Source organism: Ctenopharyngodon idella, chromosome 16 (assembly GCF_019924925.1).
Source record: "Ctenopharyngodon idella isolate HZGC_01 chromosome 16, HZGC01, whole genome shotgun sequence".
NCBI lineage: Eukaryota > Metazoa > Chordata > Actinopteri > Cypriniformes > Xenocyprididae > Ctenopharyngodon > Ctenopharyngodon idella.
Window position 1 is genome coordinate 32,272,013 of NC_067235.1, and position 19,727 is coordinate 32,291,739.

The 19,727-nt window shown below is 37.4% G+C and overlaps 1 protein-coding gene across 2 annotated transcripts in view; it reads right to left on the minus strand.

Annotated features, from left to right (window-relative positions):
* Positions 1 to 19,727, minus strand: part of LOC127497135 (mannosyl-oligosaccharide 1,2-alpha-mannosidase IA) — a 232,690-nt gene that overhangs the window by 114,994 nt on the left and 97,969 nt on the right. For both annotated transcript variants that reach the window (XM_051865342.1, XM_051865343.1), the window contains exon 2: positions 10,474 to 10,570. In XM_051865342.1, coding sequence (XP_051721302.1) covers positions 10,474 to 10,570 — 97 coding nt within the window. The remainder of the gene's footprint in view (positions 1 to 10,473; positions 10,571 to 19,727) is intronic.

A 19,727-nucleotide genomic window follows, 5' to 3' on the forward strand; every position in this document is an offset into this window, starting at 1 on the left:
CTTTGAAGCTGCACTGAAACTGACATTTGGACCTTCAACCTGTTGGTCCCAGTTGAAGTCCAGTATATGGAGAAAAATCCTGGAATGTTTTCCTCAAAAACCTTAATTTCCTTTCGACTGAAGAAAGAAAGACAAACATCTTGGATGACATGGGGGTTTTGAAGTCATGTTGACTAAGGCAAGTCAATCCACTCGGCAGCCATCTATTTTCTATGTAAGCAATAGTCGTACAAGTACAGCGCCATCTACTGCAGAAGCTCAATTAAATTCAATTAAATTTACAAGTCTCTGGTCAGGTCCACTTTGCATTTTGATCGAGAACTGCACACTTACACAGAAAAAGATCATTTGACTGACATGTAAAACAATCAACCAAAGGTTTTTTGTTTGTTTGTTTTTTTTAAACATGATGTTTAACGAGCAACTCTCAAATATCTTTGAATGATCATGTCACGTTTGTGAATTAATGCCATTTTTTACTCAATGCAAACACATTTAAGAATGGCAGCAGAAGATTATCACTGAATAACTTAAAATTGCATATGCACAACTTATACTTCTAGGGTGTTTTTTGGCCTTTTTTGGAGCTTGACACCATAAATCACTATCCAATTTCCATTGAAAACAGAAGTTGTCTCCAAACCCTCTGTGTTTCATTGAAGAAAGAAAATAATGCAGGGTCAGAACATCATCAGGAGGAGTAAATAAAGACTAACTATACAGTACATGTAGTGCCTTTTATAAGTATAGGTAGTTGCTTTTCTAGCTGATTACACCAAGAATGGGTTGAAATGTCTCCTCTGGCTCTGTGTTTGACTGAGAGCCAGGTCTGTTTAGCTTTCCGGAATGTATTCCCACTGCTCGTCTAATCCAGTTGCCAAAAGAGGCTGAGATGTTGGAGGTTATTTGAAGGTCAGCTTTGATTGTTAGTTTGTCTCAGTTTAGGTGAAATGCGAGGGAAGGAAAGCAAACGTTTCCATGGACACATGATAGATCGAGTTGGACTTCATTAAAAAAATCCCACAATGCTCCTCTGCATCGGCGCCTCCAAACCAGACACAGGGGGTGTAGGGGCGGATTTGGAGGCAGTCCAGGGTCAGAGTCTTGCACAATCCAACTGGCATGTTGCGCATTTGTTCTTTCCGGCTGGAAACGTTGGGCGGTACAGCGATTTGCTCCATTTATAAGCCTGAACAGACGCAACATTCCCATTCCAAACTATTGTTTCTCATTGGGCTGGAGCTGAAGAACCATGTGAGTGATAAACAACTTTTACAAAAGCAAAGACTTAGGATCGTTTCCTAGGCGAGGAGCTGTACCGCCTCAAGCTATTTTCTCTTATTTCCCCCTTCGTTTTCTAACAAGAGTGCTTTAAATGCATCTGAATCAGCAGTATGTAAATCAAAACTCACACCCAGAGAACCGTCTGAACAAACTGAATTACATTAGCACATTTAGTGTGCCTTCACAGCGTCTGGAGCGCATGGGTTTTGACAGCGAGCTATTGACGCTGTCATTGATTAGGTGTTACAAACAAGTTAGTTAGGAATCCATGGATTTAACTGAGAGCGCATCTCCGGGTTTATCCTGTGACTACCTACCAATAGATTATAAGTCCAATGTAATCGATAACCTTGATCACAGCAGCGGAGACATACATTAAGCTGTTCTTCTGACATAATGATTTTTCAGTGCTGTTTGTTAAGGCGGCATTAATGTTACTATTGCTCTAACTCAGGTTCAGTCATGTGATCAAATACTAAAGTGTATCACAGAGACTTGCATGCAAGAAAATAAGAAACCATCTAGCATACATACTAAAACCACTTAGAATATCTTTGCAATCACCTCAGTATTTCAATTACTGTTTACTTACTATTTCAATGTGAGAAAACGTTTGAGTGCATAACAATTTTAGACCTTTTTGCAAAACCGCTTGACGTTCAATAGAATATATAAAGAAGAATCAAATTAAAAGAGAATCATTCACGAATCTGACACTGATTTAGAGGCTGTTTACACAACACCACTTTCAACTAATAACGGAAAATAATTTATGCGTTCTGGCCCTTTTTTTTCTTTTTTTTTTTACACAATAACGGCATTTTGGCAGCCAAAAAAAATGCAAACTTTTAAAAACGACTTTCAAATTTTGCCGCTTTATAGTCCAGGGTTACTTGTAGTAATAAACCAACTTCATTGTCTGTCAAGACAATATTGCTCAATGCTTTCGCCATCTCGACTGTTTGTATTCACCGCTCTGTAGAGGAAAGCGTATGTCCACAGGCGCGTATTGTTTCTTTACAAAGTGACATCGCCATCTACTGGCCTGGCTGCATAATACAGCGTTTTTAGACGTTTTCGCCAATCCGCGTGCACAGGGATCGTTTCGACAACGTTGTCGTCTTTACACAAAACTTTTCAAACACGCAAAGGAAAAATGTTTCAGTTTTTAGTACATCATTGTCATGTAAACGTAACCCTAACAGGCCTGTGTATTTAACCTCTAGAGACATCTTCATGTTACTGCAGTGGCAGGTTTAAATGTTTAAGCACATGCCACAACAAAAACTAAAAACTAAACTATTTTTAGCTAGTTTCAAAATGATGAAAATGCATTTTTTCTAATAATGTTATTTTTTACTTTTTATTTTTTAAATGTAACGTTTTGATTTTTTAGAAACCAAACACACACACACAAATCATGGATTTTTTGGATTCGAAAGGTTAAATGGTCCTGAAAAAAAATAGTCACACTTTTACTGTTCGTGGTAAAAAAAAAAAAATTAAAAAAATAAGCGCTTTGGAAATAAATGGGAGACGAATTTCATCTAGTGGAAACTTTTGGTACTGCGCCAAATCAAAATCTTACTGAAAGCTAATTTTTGGAGATATCAATCTCAAATTTGGAACACAACTTGTTTAAATTTATAGCTTTGATTTTCTCATAGTTTTAGAGTAAAATATGTTTTAAATATATATTTAAAAGATGTTTTAGAAATATTTCATATAAAATTTTAAAATACTATTTTAATGAATTTTTTGTAATAAACAAACCTCTATAACTTTTTCTTTCACTTTTTTTTAACTTCAGCAATAATCTGACAAGTGTCTTCTTTAAAAAGAGATCAAACTGAAGTCTCCAAAGCATTCAAGATTTACGACAGTTTAAGAATTTCATTTTCAGGTCTATGCTCAAAAAGCGGTTAACAGGTAATAAATGGATCATAACTATTTCATAAATATAATTTAGTACCATAAAATACCCTAAAAATACAAAATGTTATATAAAAAACAAACAAAATTTCAGTCATATTTGACTGCCAAGCGAGCAGTACCAGAGGGTTAACAAAATAGTTTACGATATAAGATCCATATAGAAATGCCCTACTTAATTTATTCAATATACTTCATCTGTTTAATATAATCAGTCATGTTTTTGTCTTATTCTATTAGTTACTAAGGAGGCTCCATTTTTTGCAGCACCCTAATAAATAAATGTATAACATATTTTAATGTTTTCTTTGACATAAAGGCTTCATTCAAACTTTGCATTACTTGTGTACTTCAATTTGCATACTAAATAGTGATCATCTTGTCTTTCTTGCATCTATTTTACCATCTATAACTATCAGCAGTAAAGCATCAGAACCAAAGCCGCCTAAGACATTATTCTTTTGTTGCAAGCACTGCTCTTTCCTTCAGGAAATGCAAATGAACTTTAACAATGTAAAGCCTGTGCTGAAATCCCTTTTATTAAACAGCACGGAGACCTGGGTAATTTATTGTTCAAGGTCTTTATCTTCAAATGTCTCTCTAAGAGTCGTGCGTTTGATGTCCTCGAGCGCTGCTCTCTGTCCTGTGCCATCGGTTTCTCATCACTCTATTACAGCTGTGTTACTGTATCCAGTGACCCCGCTGACCTCTGGCTCTGTCTGTAATGAACAGTAATGGCCTGCAGCTCTGAGCACCAGCACACGCACAGATCCGCTCGCCAAGAGAGCTGCTAAATGAGAGTGAGAGAGGGTAATACGTAATAGATGAAAACTGGCTGATAGTGCAAATAATGGAGAGACGGGAGGCACGCATGCACTAACGGAAATGAAAATGCCGACAATATACAGGAAGAAAAACAACAGGGTGGCTGTGGGAAACAAAAAATAAATTGTGATACTAGTAACTTAAGTATATTTTTCAGTAGTGTCCAGCTTGATTTAAAGTTTTAATCTTCTCCCTAAAGTATTCTAGTTCTCTCTGTTGGAAAATAATCATGATAGTAAAATAGTGATCAAAATCAGTGTAGCCCCTCCTGTTCGCACCTGCCCGCTCCAAGCGGGACGTGAAACCCCTGCCCGTCCGCATGGGAGTCGGACGCTCTAACAAGGAGGTTAAAGGCTACATCAGTTGCTAGAGCATCTCTTGAGAGGTTTACACGCACAGCTCTTCCTAGCCTATGTCTGTTACACTAGGCTTTAGTGGACCAGAACAAGATGCAAATCGGACCTGCTATATGAGACTACTTGCACTACCTCTCAAGACATCTACAAATGGTTGTTCTGTCATGACAGCTCTCAGAGTGTTTGGCATGGAAACGGACATGACAATGTTGATATGTTTGGTCTTGACGGAATAGATCTGCTGCTGTCAGTTATTGCTGCTGCTGCAGATCAAGTACATGACTTGCTACTGCCAAAACATACACGACACGCTGCTGTGAGCAAGACATGCTGCTGCTGTACAATATAGCGTACATGAATTACCCATAGCAGATCTATACAGGAGGAGCTGGGGAAGGTGGAGGGTTTCTGAAAGTATGTTGCAATGCTATAACAAATGTTGACCAAGTATTTATAGGTTGAGCAGTGAGCTCATTGGCTACTGATACAGCAGGAACTAATCAGCTGTGCCCTATAGAGAATGATGTGATTGCACGCATATTGAGTTAAGGACTTATCAGTAGGGTTGGGAACCGGTAGTGTTTTTTGAAAAGAACCGGAACCGTGCAAGATTTCTAAGTTTCGGTTCCGAAAACGGTTCTGGTGTGATGGGTGGGCAAAGTGCGGGAGCGTATCCTTTAATAGAGACATCTCACATCATGAATATTATAGCAATGAATGCACTGAAAAGCCCTCGCGCTACTCATATACGTCAGATTTCAATGCAGAGAGAGAGAGGTGCCCCAAGCTGCACGATTAATCTTTAAAAGATCGCGTTCTCAATTTCATCACCCACATGATCTAATTCCTAAATGACAATGATTCGGCAGTGTATATTAAACCTTTGACTAAAAATAAAATCGTGACATTCAAATCTGCGTTCGCGCTGCCATGATCTAAAGAAAGGTGTCATGTAAACAGCTTTACAAACAATCTTTTCAAACGCACAGTATCATTATTTCTGTGTGACAAATAAATCACCTTCTGAAAGTAACTGGACTTCAAATAACGACTGTATTGTTACGCCACTAGGTGGCAACAAATTTACTGTTAAAAATGTGTCTATCACTCAATCATTCTTTCAGAAACAAGTCTTTATGAATCCAGCTTACAAAAATATTCTGTTTCACCTGTCTGGATCTTACATGTATGTTCAAGCATCTTATCTAATTTGTGGTAACACTTTACAATAAGTTTCATTTATGAACTAACCATGAGTAATACATTTGTTACTGTATTTGTTAATCTTTGTTAATGTTAGTTAATAAAAATACAGCCGTTCATAGTTTGTTCATGTTACTTCACAGTGCATTAACTGATCTTAACAAATACAACTCTTGATTTTAATAATGTATTAGTAAATGTTGAAATTAACATTAACAAAGATTAATAAATGCTGTAGAAATGCAGTTAACTTAAGAGTCAACAGTTAACTAATGACTCTTATTGTAAAGTGTTAGCGAATTTGTTGAGATTAACAGTCTGTTGAATTCATTTTACAAGAATAATAAACACAAAAAGGACTGTTTGAGTCAAGTATTGTGCATTTTTCCCTTACTACAATTTTTATTAGTTGTTTAATTATTTTAATGGAATCGGAACCGGAACATTTCTCACGATTCCCAACCCTACTTATCAGCCTGCGCCATCTACAGTTTCATGACAGAACTTTGTATTTGAGCTACTTTGAATAATGAGTTGCTACAGTTGTAAAAGTGCTTGGCTTGGCAACCACTGGCCTTAACACACACAAACGCACATGGGCCCGGAGATCCACACGGCAGAGAGAGACAGTCGATATCTCCCTACTGTGCTTCAGTTTTCACAGCATCGCCTCACCGAACGCCCGCTGTGCAAACAGCGTCACACAGCACAGAACCATCCAAATAACAGAGCGCAATCAAGACAATACACATGCAATTTAGAGTTTAGCTCTTAGTCTTTTCTAAATGACAGGCGTATTAGATTTGGACAGAATTAAAATCACAATGATAGTGATTTTCCATCAGGGAAAACTAGTCCTGTCCGTATAAGGCTTAAAGTGAATCTACAAAGTGAGTGAAATACTCATTAAGCAGTTTGATCATTCAATCAAGCAATCTACATCTCGCACGGGACGAAGGCTTTCTGATCATTAATCAAGTCAATGAATTAGCTTTCATCGTATCATACTGGAGCTTTTCATGGCCATTGTTGCTTTGTCACTGAGTGATGGCGAGCAGACGCTCATCGCCGCCTGGTACAAAACAGCCTGACAGTCACATTCATCCTCCAGCTTCATCATAGACCATGACAGGCCTTCACAGCGCTCAATGGGCTTTGATGCCTTCAACATGAAATATTTATTGGATCACATGTCAAAAAGGAAAGTTAACTCTCAGCATAAATTAAAAGCCGCTATTTAGATTTGTAATGACATTCTGACTAATTCCTTCATTTACATAAAACATAACCATAATTTATTTTTAATGACCATTTTTTTTTCATATTAAGATATTCTGAGTGTCTTTAGTCTGTCATATGGGGTTGCTAGTGTTTTGCAGGTTGCCAGGGTGTTGTTATGTGGTTGCCAGGCTGTTCTGGTGATTGCCAATACATTGCTATGCAGTTGCCAGGGTGTTGCTATGCAGTTGCTAAGATATTCTGATTTTTTTTAGTACGTCAAATGCAGTTGCTGGTGTTCTGCTGGTTACAAGGGTGTTGTTATGTGGTTGTTGGGCTGTTCTGGTGATTGCCAATATATTGTTATGCAGTTGCTAGGGTGTTGCTAAGATATTCTAAGTGTTTTTTAGTCTGTCATATGCATTTGTTAGTGTCATGCTGATTGCCAGGGTGTTGCTATGCAGTTGGTAATACATTCCGAGTGTTTTTAGTCTGTCAAATGGGGTTGCTAGTGTTCTGCAGGTTGTCAGGGTGTTGCTATGTGGTTGCCAGGCTGTTTTGGTGATTGCCAATACATTGCTATGCAGTTGCCAGGGTATTGCTATGCAGTTGCTAAGATATTCTGAGTGGTTTTTAGTTTGTCATATGCATTTTACTATTCTGCTGGTTGCCAGGGTGTTGCTATGCAGTTGCTAAGATATTCCCGAGTGTTTTTTTAGTCTGTCATATGTGTTTGTTAGTGTTCTGCTGGTTGCCAGTGTGTTGCTATGCAGTTGCTAAGACATTCTGAGTGTTTTTAGTCTGTCATATGGAGTTGCTAGTGTTCTGCAGGTTGCCAGGGTGTTGCTACATGGTTGCCAGGCTGTTCTGTTGAGTGCCAATACATTGCTATGCAGTTGCTAGGGTGTTGCTAAGATAGTCTGTCATCTGGTTTGTTAGTGTTCTGTTGGTTTCCAGGGTGTTGCTATGCAGTTACTAAGATATTCTTAGTGTTTTATAGGCGGTCATATGCGGTTACTGGTGTTCTGTTGGTTGCCAGGCTGTTGATATGCAGTTGATAAGACATTTTAAGTGTTTTTTAGTCTGTCATATGGGGTTGCTAGTGTTCTGCAGGTTGCCAGGTTGTTGCTATGTGGTTGCCAGGGTGTTCTGGTGATTGGTAATATATTGCTATACAGTTGCTAGGGCGTTGCTATGTGATTGGATTCACAGCCTTCACTGAAAAAAAATAATGTGCTCAATTAAATGAAATTCAAGAAAAACTTTTCACATAATAAAGTTATCTAAGTGAATCTCATTCAGTAAAGGAATCAATTGCGCATGATAAATATAACTTGTTTTCAAACCATTTTATTATCCATCACCTCTAACCTGAAATATGAGGAGTAATAATACAGCTGTTTGCATTATCCAACACCACTAATAATTTTTTTTTTCTTCTTCTCTTATGTAAATAACACATGTGAAAACCTGCAGGCAGAACAGAAGAAAGTCACCTTCTATATGAGAATTATTTGTGTGTGGATCCGTTCTGAATTATTCATTTCCTGTTTTCTACTGTATTTTCTAGTTTGCTTCACAATAATGAAAAAGAAATGTCCCTAACGTACGGCTTCAGAACAGGAACTGAATGTGGAGGCAGCCAAAAGAAAAAGGCATTAAAGGGAATATGAGATATGAGCGTGTGGAACATGCTGCAGATGTTTGTCCCTCCATCCCAGAGCTCACAGGTAACATTTCAGTGACTTTCAGTATATCAGCATGTTTTCGACAAGATGGCTAAATGCAGATGCAATCTTCCTGTGTGTATATTTACTCATGGGATTGAACCAAAGGACACAGCGTTCAATCTCATACTCGGCTTCACAGGGACACATAAAAATCAGGGATCTTGTAAGAGGCGGGAAACCTGTTCACGACAAAAATGCATACACCCACTGGCTTATCGGATTAGTTGTTTCACAAAGTAGAACGTCTTTTTCCCAAGCTTAAAAGAATTTCACAAAATGGCTAATTCACACCCTGCATCGGATCATCCGATTGGTAAGACAGATAGTTTCCCGAGGCTAATTGGGTTGCTGTGATGGAAAACAGCAATTAAGTGATAAAGTACTGGAGGTTTGACCCCTGAATCTGTGAGGCATGTCACTTTTCCGGCAGAAAACACCATAAAACAATTTGCCGAAACAGTCCATTTCTATGGTGTTTTTGCCACCACATTCCCTAAAATTCACTTTAGATGTCAGTCAGACAGTCTACTCCTGTCTGCCAGGGTGTTGCTATGCAGTTGCTAAGACATTCTGAGTGTTTTTAGTCTGTCATAGGGGGTTGCTAGTGTTCTGCAGGTTGCAGGGTGTTGCTATGTGGTTGCCAGGCTGTTCTAGTGATTACCAATACATTGCTATGCAGTTGCTAGGGTGTTGCTAAGATATTCTGAGTGGTTTTGGTCTGTCTATGCATTTGTTAGTGTTCTGCTGGTTGCCAGGGTGTTGATATGCAGTTGCTAAGAGATTCTGAGTGTTTTTTAGTCTGCCATTTGGGGTTGCTAGTGTTCTGCTGGTTACCAGGGTATTGCTATGCAGTTGCCAGACTGTTCTAGTGATTACCAATACATTGCTATGCAGTTGCTAGGGTGTTGCTAAGATATTCTGAGTGGTTTTGGTCTGTCTATGCATCTGTTAGTGTTCTGCTTGTTGCCAGGGTGTTGCTATGCAGTTGCCAAGACATTCTGAGTGGTTTTTAGTCTGCCATTTGGGGTTGCTAGTGCCCTGCTGGTTACCAGGGGGTTGCTATGCTGTTGCCAGACTGTTCTGGTGATTGCCAATACATTGCTATGAAGTTGCTAGGGTGTTGCTAAGATATTCTGAATGGTCTGTCGATGTGTTTGTTAGTGTTCTGCTGGTTGCCAGGGTGTTGCTATACAGTTGCTAAGACATTCTAAATGTTTTTTTTAGTTTGCCATTTGGGGTTGCTAGTGCCCTGCTGGTTACCAGGGGGATGCTATGCAGTTGCCAGGCTGTTCTGGTGATTGTCAATACATTACTATGCAGTTGCTAGGGTGTTGCTAAGATATTCTGAGTGGTTTTAGTCTGTCTATGCGTTTGTTAGTGTTCAAGATCATCCTGACAGTCATTACTGTCTACGTGAGACTACAGAGCACATAAGAAAAACATTCGCTCAATTTGATTTCAGATGAGCGAACAGTACTGACCTCATTCCCACACTGACCTTTTGTATGGTCTATAAACAGTAAAAATCCATGTTCCTTACTTCTTTAGTAATGCAACATTCGAAATGTCAAGTGTGCTGATATTTCAACAGTACAGGTGGCATTATTACTGTACAGTCCTACATGACGAGGTCTACAGCTGCATGTCTATGACTAGACAGACATCCAGTATTACTGATTCTGCAATGAAAGCAGATTGATTTCTTATGAAGAGAGTTATAGAGTGAACAATACAATACAATAGCCAGGAAGAACAATAACAACATACAAAGCCTGAACCTGCAATCTCTCAGTATCAATCAAATGACAACATGTGCAACAATCATATTCATTCCTGTGAGACGAGACATGCTTTTGGCTTCCTCAAAAGACGACCTCTTGCAAACTGAAGAAAACAATAAAACTCACAAAAATGACCTCACTCACCAAACATATTCCCAATGTGTCCATTCCTGGTCAGGGGCCGAAGTTCATTCTTGCCCCAAGCGTACTGTTTATAGTTGTCCCAGGCAAACTTCATCATCTGCAAACACAAAACAAACGTCCAGTGAAACATTTAGTGTGCGGTTACTGTACTTCGATATGGCAAAAACAGGATATTAGGATGCAAATGTCTCTAAAGCCATCAAGTGCAGACGTTCACCGATCATCATCAACAATAGAAAATGTGGGCTTTTACGCATTAGACGACAAAACCTCTGGCGCAGTGAAGCATGGATAAATGGAGCAGCAGAGGGCTGGAAACATTTCAAGAAGAAATATAGGGATGTTATGAATGACAAGGAAAAAACAACAAAAAATTGAATCATGTTCCACAAGGTCTATTTATTTCTGCTGGAAGCAACACACTGTCATAATTAGCTGTGCTGTAACGCGGGCAGGCCTGCAGGATCACATTAATCAAATAAATTCATAAATTCATGAATAGACAGACAACGTCAAAGAAATGGATCATTACCTACACACTTTATCAAGTAAATAAATTAATAAACACATCAATAATCATTGTTTTCTCATAACCACCGCACAATTAAACAAACTGCTATGTTTATTGTATGTTGAGCAGCAAATCATCATATTAGAATGATTTCTGAAGGATCATGTGACACTGAAGACCGGAGTAATGATGCTGAAAATTCAGATTTGATCACAGGAATAAATTACATTTTACAATATATTCAAATCACTTATTTAAAATTGTAATAATGTTTCACTGATCAAATAAACAGCCTTGATCATCAGTCTTCTTTCAAAAATATCACATTGCAAGTATAAATGATTTATCCATACACATCATTATTTTTTTTTTAGCCATAATAACTTCCCCTCCCTCTTGCAGCGCCATTTCTTCTCTTCTCTGATGATGAGGGCGGGGCAACCTGCCACTCACATGAGATCCACCAATAACAAACCACAACCATCCAACCTTCCAATCAATTCCACATGGATTAAATCAAGCCCCGCCCTACATTTGTTCTTGTTTGAGAAGCAGTTTCACTTGGATATACGTCACAATAGTGAAGAAAAGACTCAAAGTTTCCGTTTTATGGTGACTTTAAGATCTAAACTTAAAATTCGACCTAAATCCTATCATTTTTTTGAATGGCTTTTAGACAGGAACATCACAAAGAACATCAGCTCTACTGCTGCTTCCAAACCTCTGAACTCCAGCAGCAGATCTGCAGTCATGGATCTGCGTGTCTCCTGGGCTTGAGCTCTGAACGAGTATTTCAGCACAGCCAGGAGCTTTGGATCACGCCTGGCACCAACAACCTCCACAAGGCAAGGTCTGAAAAAGACTTTCTTCCCTGGAGGAGGAAGCCAATAATTGATGTGGGATCGCCTCCAACAACGCAATAAAAAGGCATCTCGACATGATAGGGAATTAGCAGGAAGAAATTCCAACTGTGATACACAGCGATACTTATTTTAGCTTGACACGAAGGAGCAGCTGGGCTGGGATATGGACGAGTCGTGCGTTTCATAAATCTTTTGTGATCTTCTGATACTGATGAGCGCTAGTGGGCATTTTGCTCACAAATGCTTTGGTTTCCACAAATGTTGTAGCTTTGTTGGCCGAGCATCTCTCCTCAGGGAGTTCAGGGCCAAAGAAAAGGAAAATACATAGCAGGTTTTCTACCTGTTTGAACTTCAAGTCCACTTTATCTACAGTAAAGGCACTGATAATCACACCATCTCATAAATACAGTCCAGAAGTGTAATAAATCGCTGTCACATCAAAATGTGTTTTCTATGTGAATATATGTTAAAATGTAATTTATTCCTGATCAAAGTTGAATTTTCAGCATCATTACTCCAGTCTTCAGTGTCACATGATCCTTCAGAAATCATTCTAATATGTTAATTTGCTGCTCAAAAAACAGTTCCTAATTTTATCAATGTTTAAAACAGCTGTGCTGCTTCATATTTTTGTGGAAACTGGGATACACTGCCATTTTAAAGTATATGTGGGTCAATGACGTGACGGGTCTATTTTATTTTTTTTTTTTTTTTTTGTCCAAAGGCTTTAATAATAATAAAAAACAAAGATATGACATTCAAAGTATGTAAGGTAGTATAACTAGATCTCTTTTATTGAATCCAAATGTTTTAATTATATTTTGCTACATATAAATGTATTTTAAAGATTTAAAAATCATTCGGTTTAACCATCCATAGGCCAATACAGCCATTTCATTTGTGATTAAAATATCTTAAAATGTAATAAATGTATATATTTTTTTATTCTGGCATGATTTTATAACATCATATATCAACATAGTGCAAAATGGTATTAAAATTATGTGTAGAAGTCATTGCTTTGTTATGAGAAAGAATGTCCGGAAAAATGAATTTCATTGATGTCATTCGGAGTAACCAATACATGGTCATGAAGCAAAGTAATTAACTCTCTCATAACCATTTGAAAAATTCTTGTTTTCACTTGCTCATACGCATGTCCCGAAACATCAGGTCATTCGGTACAACCGCTATAAAACATGGAAAATGTTGTAATATTTAAAAAATTTGTACTAAAAATATTTGATTGTCCTTTTGCTAGCTAGCTAGATATCAGCCTGTTAGCATTGTTTGAAAATATCGTCATTCGGTATAACCAAAAGTGTCATTCGGTAAAACCGAAATTTTAGTTAAACCGAATGACTTTGTGACAAATTTTGTCCATCTTGTAATAAATGACAAAAGCAGTTGATTATAAAAACAACAATCTCATTGTTAACACTTAATAAAACTTCAAAATTAATTATGTCTCCATTATGTCTTTTTTTTTACACTTATATATATATATATATATATATATATATAAAATGTGAATATTCATCTAAATGAATTCAGGTCAGCCTGATGAACGGTCTACAAAGAACTGGCACTCTTCATGACATACATTTTAACATGACTCAGCTGTTGGAGATGAACCCTAGGGTTTAGCATGCGTGCTTCAGCAAACTGAGCCATTGTCGACTCCGCATCATTACCTGTCATCTCTCTATCGCAACTGTATATGAGATGGCAAAAGTCCAAAAACAAAGTCAGAAACAAGAACGGTCTGCTTTGGTGAGCATGGATATTAGCAGTTAACTTTCAGGATTAGATAACAGCATTAGCTTTCCTGTTTGTGACCAGTAGAGCATGGCGCTAAATCCAAGGCCTTGAGTTTGATTCCCGGTAGGGATGATTTTGCTGGCAATATAAATGTAAGCAACATAGTGAACACGGTCTCAGAACTCTCTCACACACACATACAAATGTTTGAGCCTCTTCTGCTCAACAAGGCTGCAAAAAAAATACAGTAAAAACAGTAATATTGTGAAATATTACTACAATTTTAAATAACTGTTCTCTATGTGAATATATTTTAAAATGTAATTTATTCCTGTGATCAAAGCTGAATTTTCAGCATCATTACTCCAGTCTTCAGTGTCACATGATCCTTCAGAAATCATTCTAATATGCTGATTTGCTGCTCAAGAAACATTTCTGATTATTATCAATGTTGAAAACAAATGACCATCAAACACTATATGTACACTCATTTGTATTTGTATATACAGTGCACACATGAAATCCAGATGGTACTAATAAAAGGATTCATAAACATTTGTGCATCTCTATGGACAGCTTGTAAATCTAAGGATTATGATTTACAATCTGTCCATTTGTTGACACTGTATGAATCACTGTGTGCAATGAACACAATTTGCATGCAAATAATGAGATCATGTCTCATACACAGAGACAAAAGGCCTTTATTAAGTTCTCAGAAAACACACAATGTAAATGGTTCGGACAGCTTAAATGATGAGCAAATAAACCCATTACAGAAACATTCAGTGTACTTTCCACCAAATGAAGAACACATTCCCATGTCTGACACTTTGATAAACTGCTCCTCACTGTGATACATCTATCTTAAAATTGCATGAGCCTCTCACAAAATCCCTGCATGGCACATCAAAACCATCCGCATATCGGCTTGCCTGAAAAGCTGTTTTTGCACCGAAAGAGAGAAATATATATATTGACCAAATGGAAACATAATGAGCCCCCAGTGTGTTACATCCAATTCCCAGATGAGATGAAAGCGAGAACGCGGCCGTTAATGGGCTTTTATCTGGCTGAGCTCTTTCATCCCAGTGTGGAGGTCTAGCCGGCAGATTGCAATAAACTTCAGCAAGAACAAACATGGTGAATCTCATGTAACCTGTCAAAAACACGTCTGCCGCATATTTCACCCCGTAATCAAAAGAAAAACAAATCTTTCAAGCACATTTTCTTTACTTAAAGAAGATAAAGACTATTTCGATTTTTTGCATAATTTGTGTCATTATTTTCATGACAATTAAGCGCTTTTTTACCCATACTCATTACTGTAATAAATAAATATTTAAATAAATAATATATAAATATAATAAGTATGTATCTGAATGATCAATTTGTAAATAGTGCTGTCAACCGATTTAAAAAAAAATCTGTATTTCTGTAATTAAAAACATTGGAGTTTTTAATATTTCACAGTTACTCTCTAATTTAATGTAGAAACAACTTAAAGACAGTATATTTTAAATATTTGTTTGTCTATTTTGCTTTTTAGGAACGAAGGCCAGTATCACTGATACTGATACTAATGTCTCTATGAAAATTATTTTTTAAACATTAATTATAGACATTCAACATTACAGTATTACTAAAAGCTATCAATTTTAACATTTATTAGGCTTTAAAAAGTAACTTTTAATTTAAGTGAATTTAAAACAATCTTCACATAAACCCATTATAATAAATATCATATTTACCTGTGGCCTTTTGGTAGGAAATACAGAGAAATTGAATAAAGTTATCAAACACTTTACAGTCTTCACTGCATAAATTATAAACTAAATATAGATTAATCCTTATTAAAGCAATTTTCTCTGTTATCTTTGATTAATATTAATGACAGAAATCACAGCAACTGGTTTATTAGGCTGCTGTCACTTTAAGAGCTGCCGCTGCCGAACTTGACACGGATCTGACATGCATCTCATTTTCTCACAAGGCTTTAAGTTCATTTAAGACATTATTTAACTCATTTAAGACTGCTCTTATGAGGATACTCGACAAAACAGGCATTTTGGTATAATTCTGTGTGTTTGTGTTTGTTAAAGCGCGATATACACACACACACACACACACACACACACACATAGATGACGGCTTCAGATGCAAAAGCCTCCAAGTGCCATCTGAAATTTTCTTAAAGCTTGTATGTTTAGGTTCAGTAATTTCACTTTTAATTTTTCAGATACTTTTTTTGCTTCAAAATTAATTTTTTAGTGTCGTGACCAGCACCTCAGAGCTGGTTAGTTTGGTTCAAGGCTTAAAAGTTTGTAATTAAAGAATATTTTAAAAATGCCTTTGAAGAAAATGAATGAGAAAAATACCTCAGGAAACCAAGGCTGCTCTATTGTCATTAAAAATAAGACACAATGCAAAAAATCTTAATGGCTTTAAAAACAATTTTCTTTATGCAAAATTTAATTTAAAATGATTTGGTGGTGAAATGTGACCTGGACATGTTTTTGTAACATTCACCCACGTAGGACACGACAACAAGTCGACAGGGCCTTTGCCGTCCACACGCTACAGTAAATTAATAAACAGAGTTTTACAGAAATCTCAGTAATGGGTGCCGAGCCAATTATTTCTGCAATAAACATCAGGACACACTGATCTGATGCAACAACAAAACAGCCTTTGCTGAGAAATGCACATCACTGAATGTCGAGAAATGACAGACCTTAAGTTAAAATTACAAAACACACATAAGTGACTTTTATAGTCAATATCCACACTGACTAACTGTACAGAGGACAAGCACATCATATGACATGCTGCATGATTACAGCTTCACATTATGAAAAACTAACTAGGAAAACATGCAATAATTTAGCAATTCCTTTGCTGGTACTGCACATTTCACGTCTACAGTCTTTCTTAGTGTGGCCGAGTATCATCAGTGCATGTATTCTTTGCATTTAACCCAGATACATCACATACGAAGCCTTGTAATGTGCTCTGTTTATTCAGGCTGAAGGTTAACATCAAACTACCCTCAATAAGGACCCAGTGAGAGAGCAAGTGGCCATTAATGGTGAAGATTTAATGATGATAAATTCTGCTGACTGAGGAGCCACATTTGACTTCAGCCGACAGTTCATAAACGCATTTCTGGATTCTTTTGCAGTGTGTACAGGAGCATTAAAACATGAAAACTGTTGGATAACAGTGTTTGCATCCCTGGGTTGTAACTGGCACCTGTATTGTAATGGACTCTTACCAACTAGTTAAACACTGAAGGAATTCTTTGGGCTGCAGTAGATCATAGAGTAAAATTTGACCCCTGAGACAGATGTATTTTATATAAATATATATATCCCTCGCCTAATAACACATATCTATGACTAGCAATAAATCTAATGGCTGTGATGCAAACTAACAGACTATAGGATATTAAGCAAAAATGGACAAGCACTTTGATACTGTATGTCTTGCCCGTTTCAACAGAAAATACATTAAGACAATAAAGGAACTACGCTCGCCTAACAATTTCATGGGGCATTTAAACTCTTTGAACTACCTGAACAATTTTATTCCCTTAAGCTACTTAGAAAACTTTGAAAAGTGGGTCCTTTATAGTTAATTAGCCATCAGGCTACTGTGACTCACCTTTGTGGAGGCATTCAGAAGCAATTCATGCATTTCAAATACACCAAAGTTTCCTTTAGGCTTTACTAACATGAACTAGTCTTGCCAACTTGGACTGTGGATAATAATTGTTAGTCAGCCTGGGAGTCAAACATTATATTTTGTGTCCCAGTCTGGCAGACTAACAGCAGTGAAACTGCATCAACCGGCACAGCAAGAGCCCTCGTCAGGCTGATATTTAATCAATAGACAGCAACTATGTAAAACCCACCAAGCTTCCTGCTCTAAAAACACTCGATTGATACGTAATGGACCTCAGACTCTTGATAGAGACGTAATTTGAGGCAATTATCAAACTAACACATAAAAAGCACAAGGTTGATGGATGAGGAGGAAGTCAACTGATGAAGGGTCTTGGTTGGTCGTGATTGCGAGCAGCTGCAGTGGAAAAAGCGAAAAACGCAGATTGAGGAGCACAAGAGGACAGGAAAAGTAGAGACAAAAATACGGTGGTTAAGGGCAAAATGAGCAGCTACCAGACTTGGCCGTGACTCAGAACTGTCTGAAGAATCAATTTCAGTCCAGTATTTACAATTATGAAGGATTTTTGGTTCTTCAGCTGTTTTTGAGTAGAGAAGAAGTACTAAAGAATATTTCACCAAAACAAAAGAATATTCATCACTATTTATTCACCCTCATCAAAGCACATTTCAAAAAAAAATGTGTTCACTTGGCAAACATATTTGCAGCAATTCTGTGTATGCAACTGGCAATCAACTTCTTCCTACTTGAATGGGGAAATCAGAAAATCTCAAAAACTAAATGGTATATTTCAAATCAGCAATGCAATTTAGCATGTACTGAGACATAAATGTTGTTTCTTATACTCAAATAGCATTAAAAAGGCATCACAACATTTATTTCCATTAAGAGGTGCATCAATTTTTGGTCAAGATCTTGTATTGACAATGCAAGAAGTGAGCACTCTATAAAGTCTCCTCCAGCACATCCCAAAGTCTTTCAATGAATTTAAGGTCTAGACTCAGAGGTGCCAATTCATGTGTGAAAATGATTCTTCATGCTCCCTCCCGACCATCCTTTCACAGTTTGAGCCTGATGAATTTTGGCTTTGTCATCCTGGAATATGGCCATGATTCATCTTCCTACATGGTTGTTTAAGAAATGAAAAGCTACACACTCCATCAATTAGGTTTAGAAGAACTACTGCCAAACATATAACATGCTAGAAACATAATAATCACTGCAATAATGATCCAATTATAAGTATTTGCCTATTAAAATCCAAACAGCGGCTTATATATATATATATATATATATATATATATACAGTATTTGCTTTCATGTTCCAAATGTTGTCTGTTGTTTGAGGAAAGCAAATGAGACTCTTCACTCAGCTCTTCTCCTTAAAGCTTATCAAGCTCCAAAAACGCACTGCAAGTGGTCCATATGACTTCAGAGTCTTTAGCCATCATATAATAGACTGAAATGTAAGTGATTATTCACTGAAATTACTTTAGACTTGGAATATTGCAAACAAATCATATGGACTTCTTTTATGATGCTTTTATGGTGTGTGAGCAGTGTAAAGAATCTTCAAAATTTGCCCTTTTGTTTTCTACATATAAATATATGAGTATGAGAATGTAAATAATGAAAGAATTTGCATTTTTGGCTGACCTATTCCTCACTAACAGCCTCTGCTTATGTGATATATGGTTTCACTGGGGTGGAAAAGGACAAGGCAATGCATAAATATTCTGCTGCTCAGTAAAAATAGTTTTGAGCAGCTACACAAAATTGTTTTCGTTCAAAATTCTGCTGTTTCCCTGCAACAAACTATCAGGTAGAAATCAAGCCCCTCAGCATTCAGTAAATAAATGTTACGAGTACAGTCGTGTGACATGCTGAATAGGCTCTAGTGGGAATTGCTAAACCACTGTTTTTGCTCACAATTAGCTGCGTTCAAGGGCACAAAACAATGGCTTTCCTAAGCGTCCTTTTAACAACAGCAAAGAAACACAATGGGCTATTAACTTATTTGCAAAACATCCCTTATAAGTGCACTTGTCTTCAATGTGAAATGTTAAACTAAGCCTGAAAAACAGCATTGTGAGGCGAATGGTGCCATCCATACAAAACACACTGACAGATTCTCATCAGAACAATAACGAGTTTGTGGGCGAACGCCTCACGCCACATTATCCTTTGTCATTCCGAGGGCTTCTCTCCTGCTGTCACAATTACCCAGCGCTCGTAGGCCAGACTCCACCGGGATCGTGTTGGATCGTGTCTGGTCCAAATCGCAGCTGACCCCCAGTCTAGAGACCACAAGTAATTTCAGGCGCAGACCACCGGAGTGATTTGGTCTGGGAAGCGATTTACCTTCAGGATTACCTGCAGCCCCAAGGCAACAGCTGCCTATTATAGAGGAGGCTAATCTGGAGAAAAACAAGGTC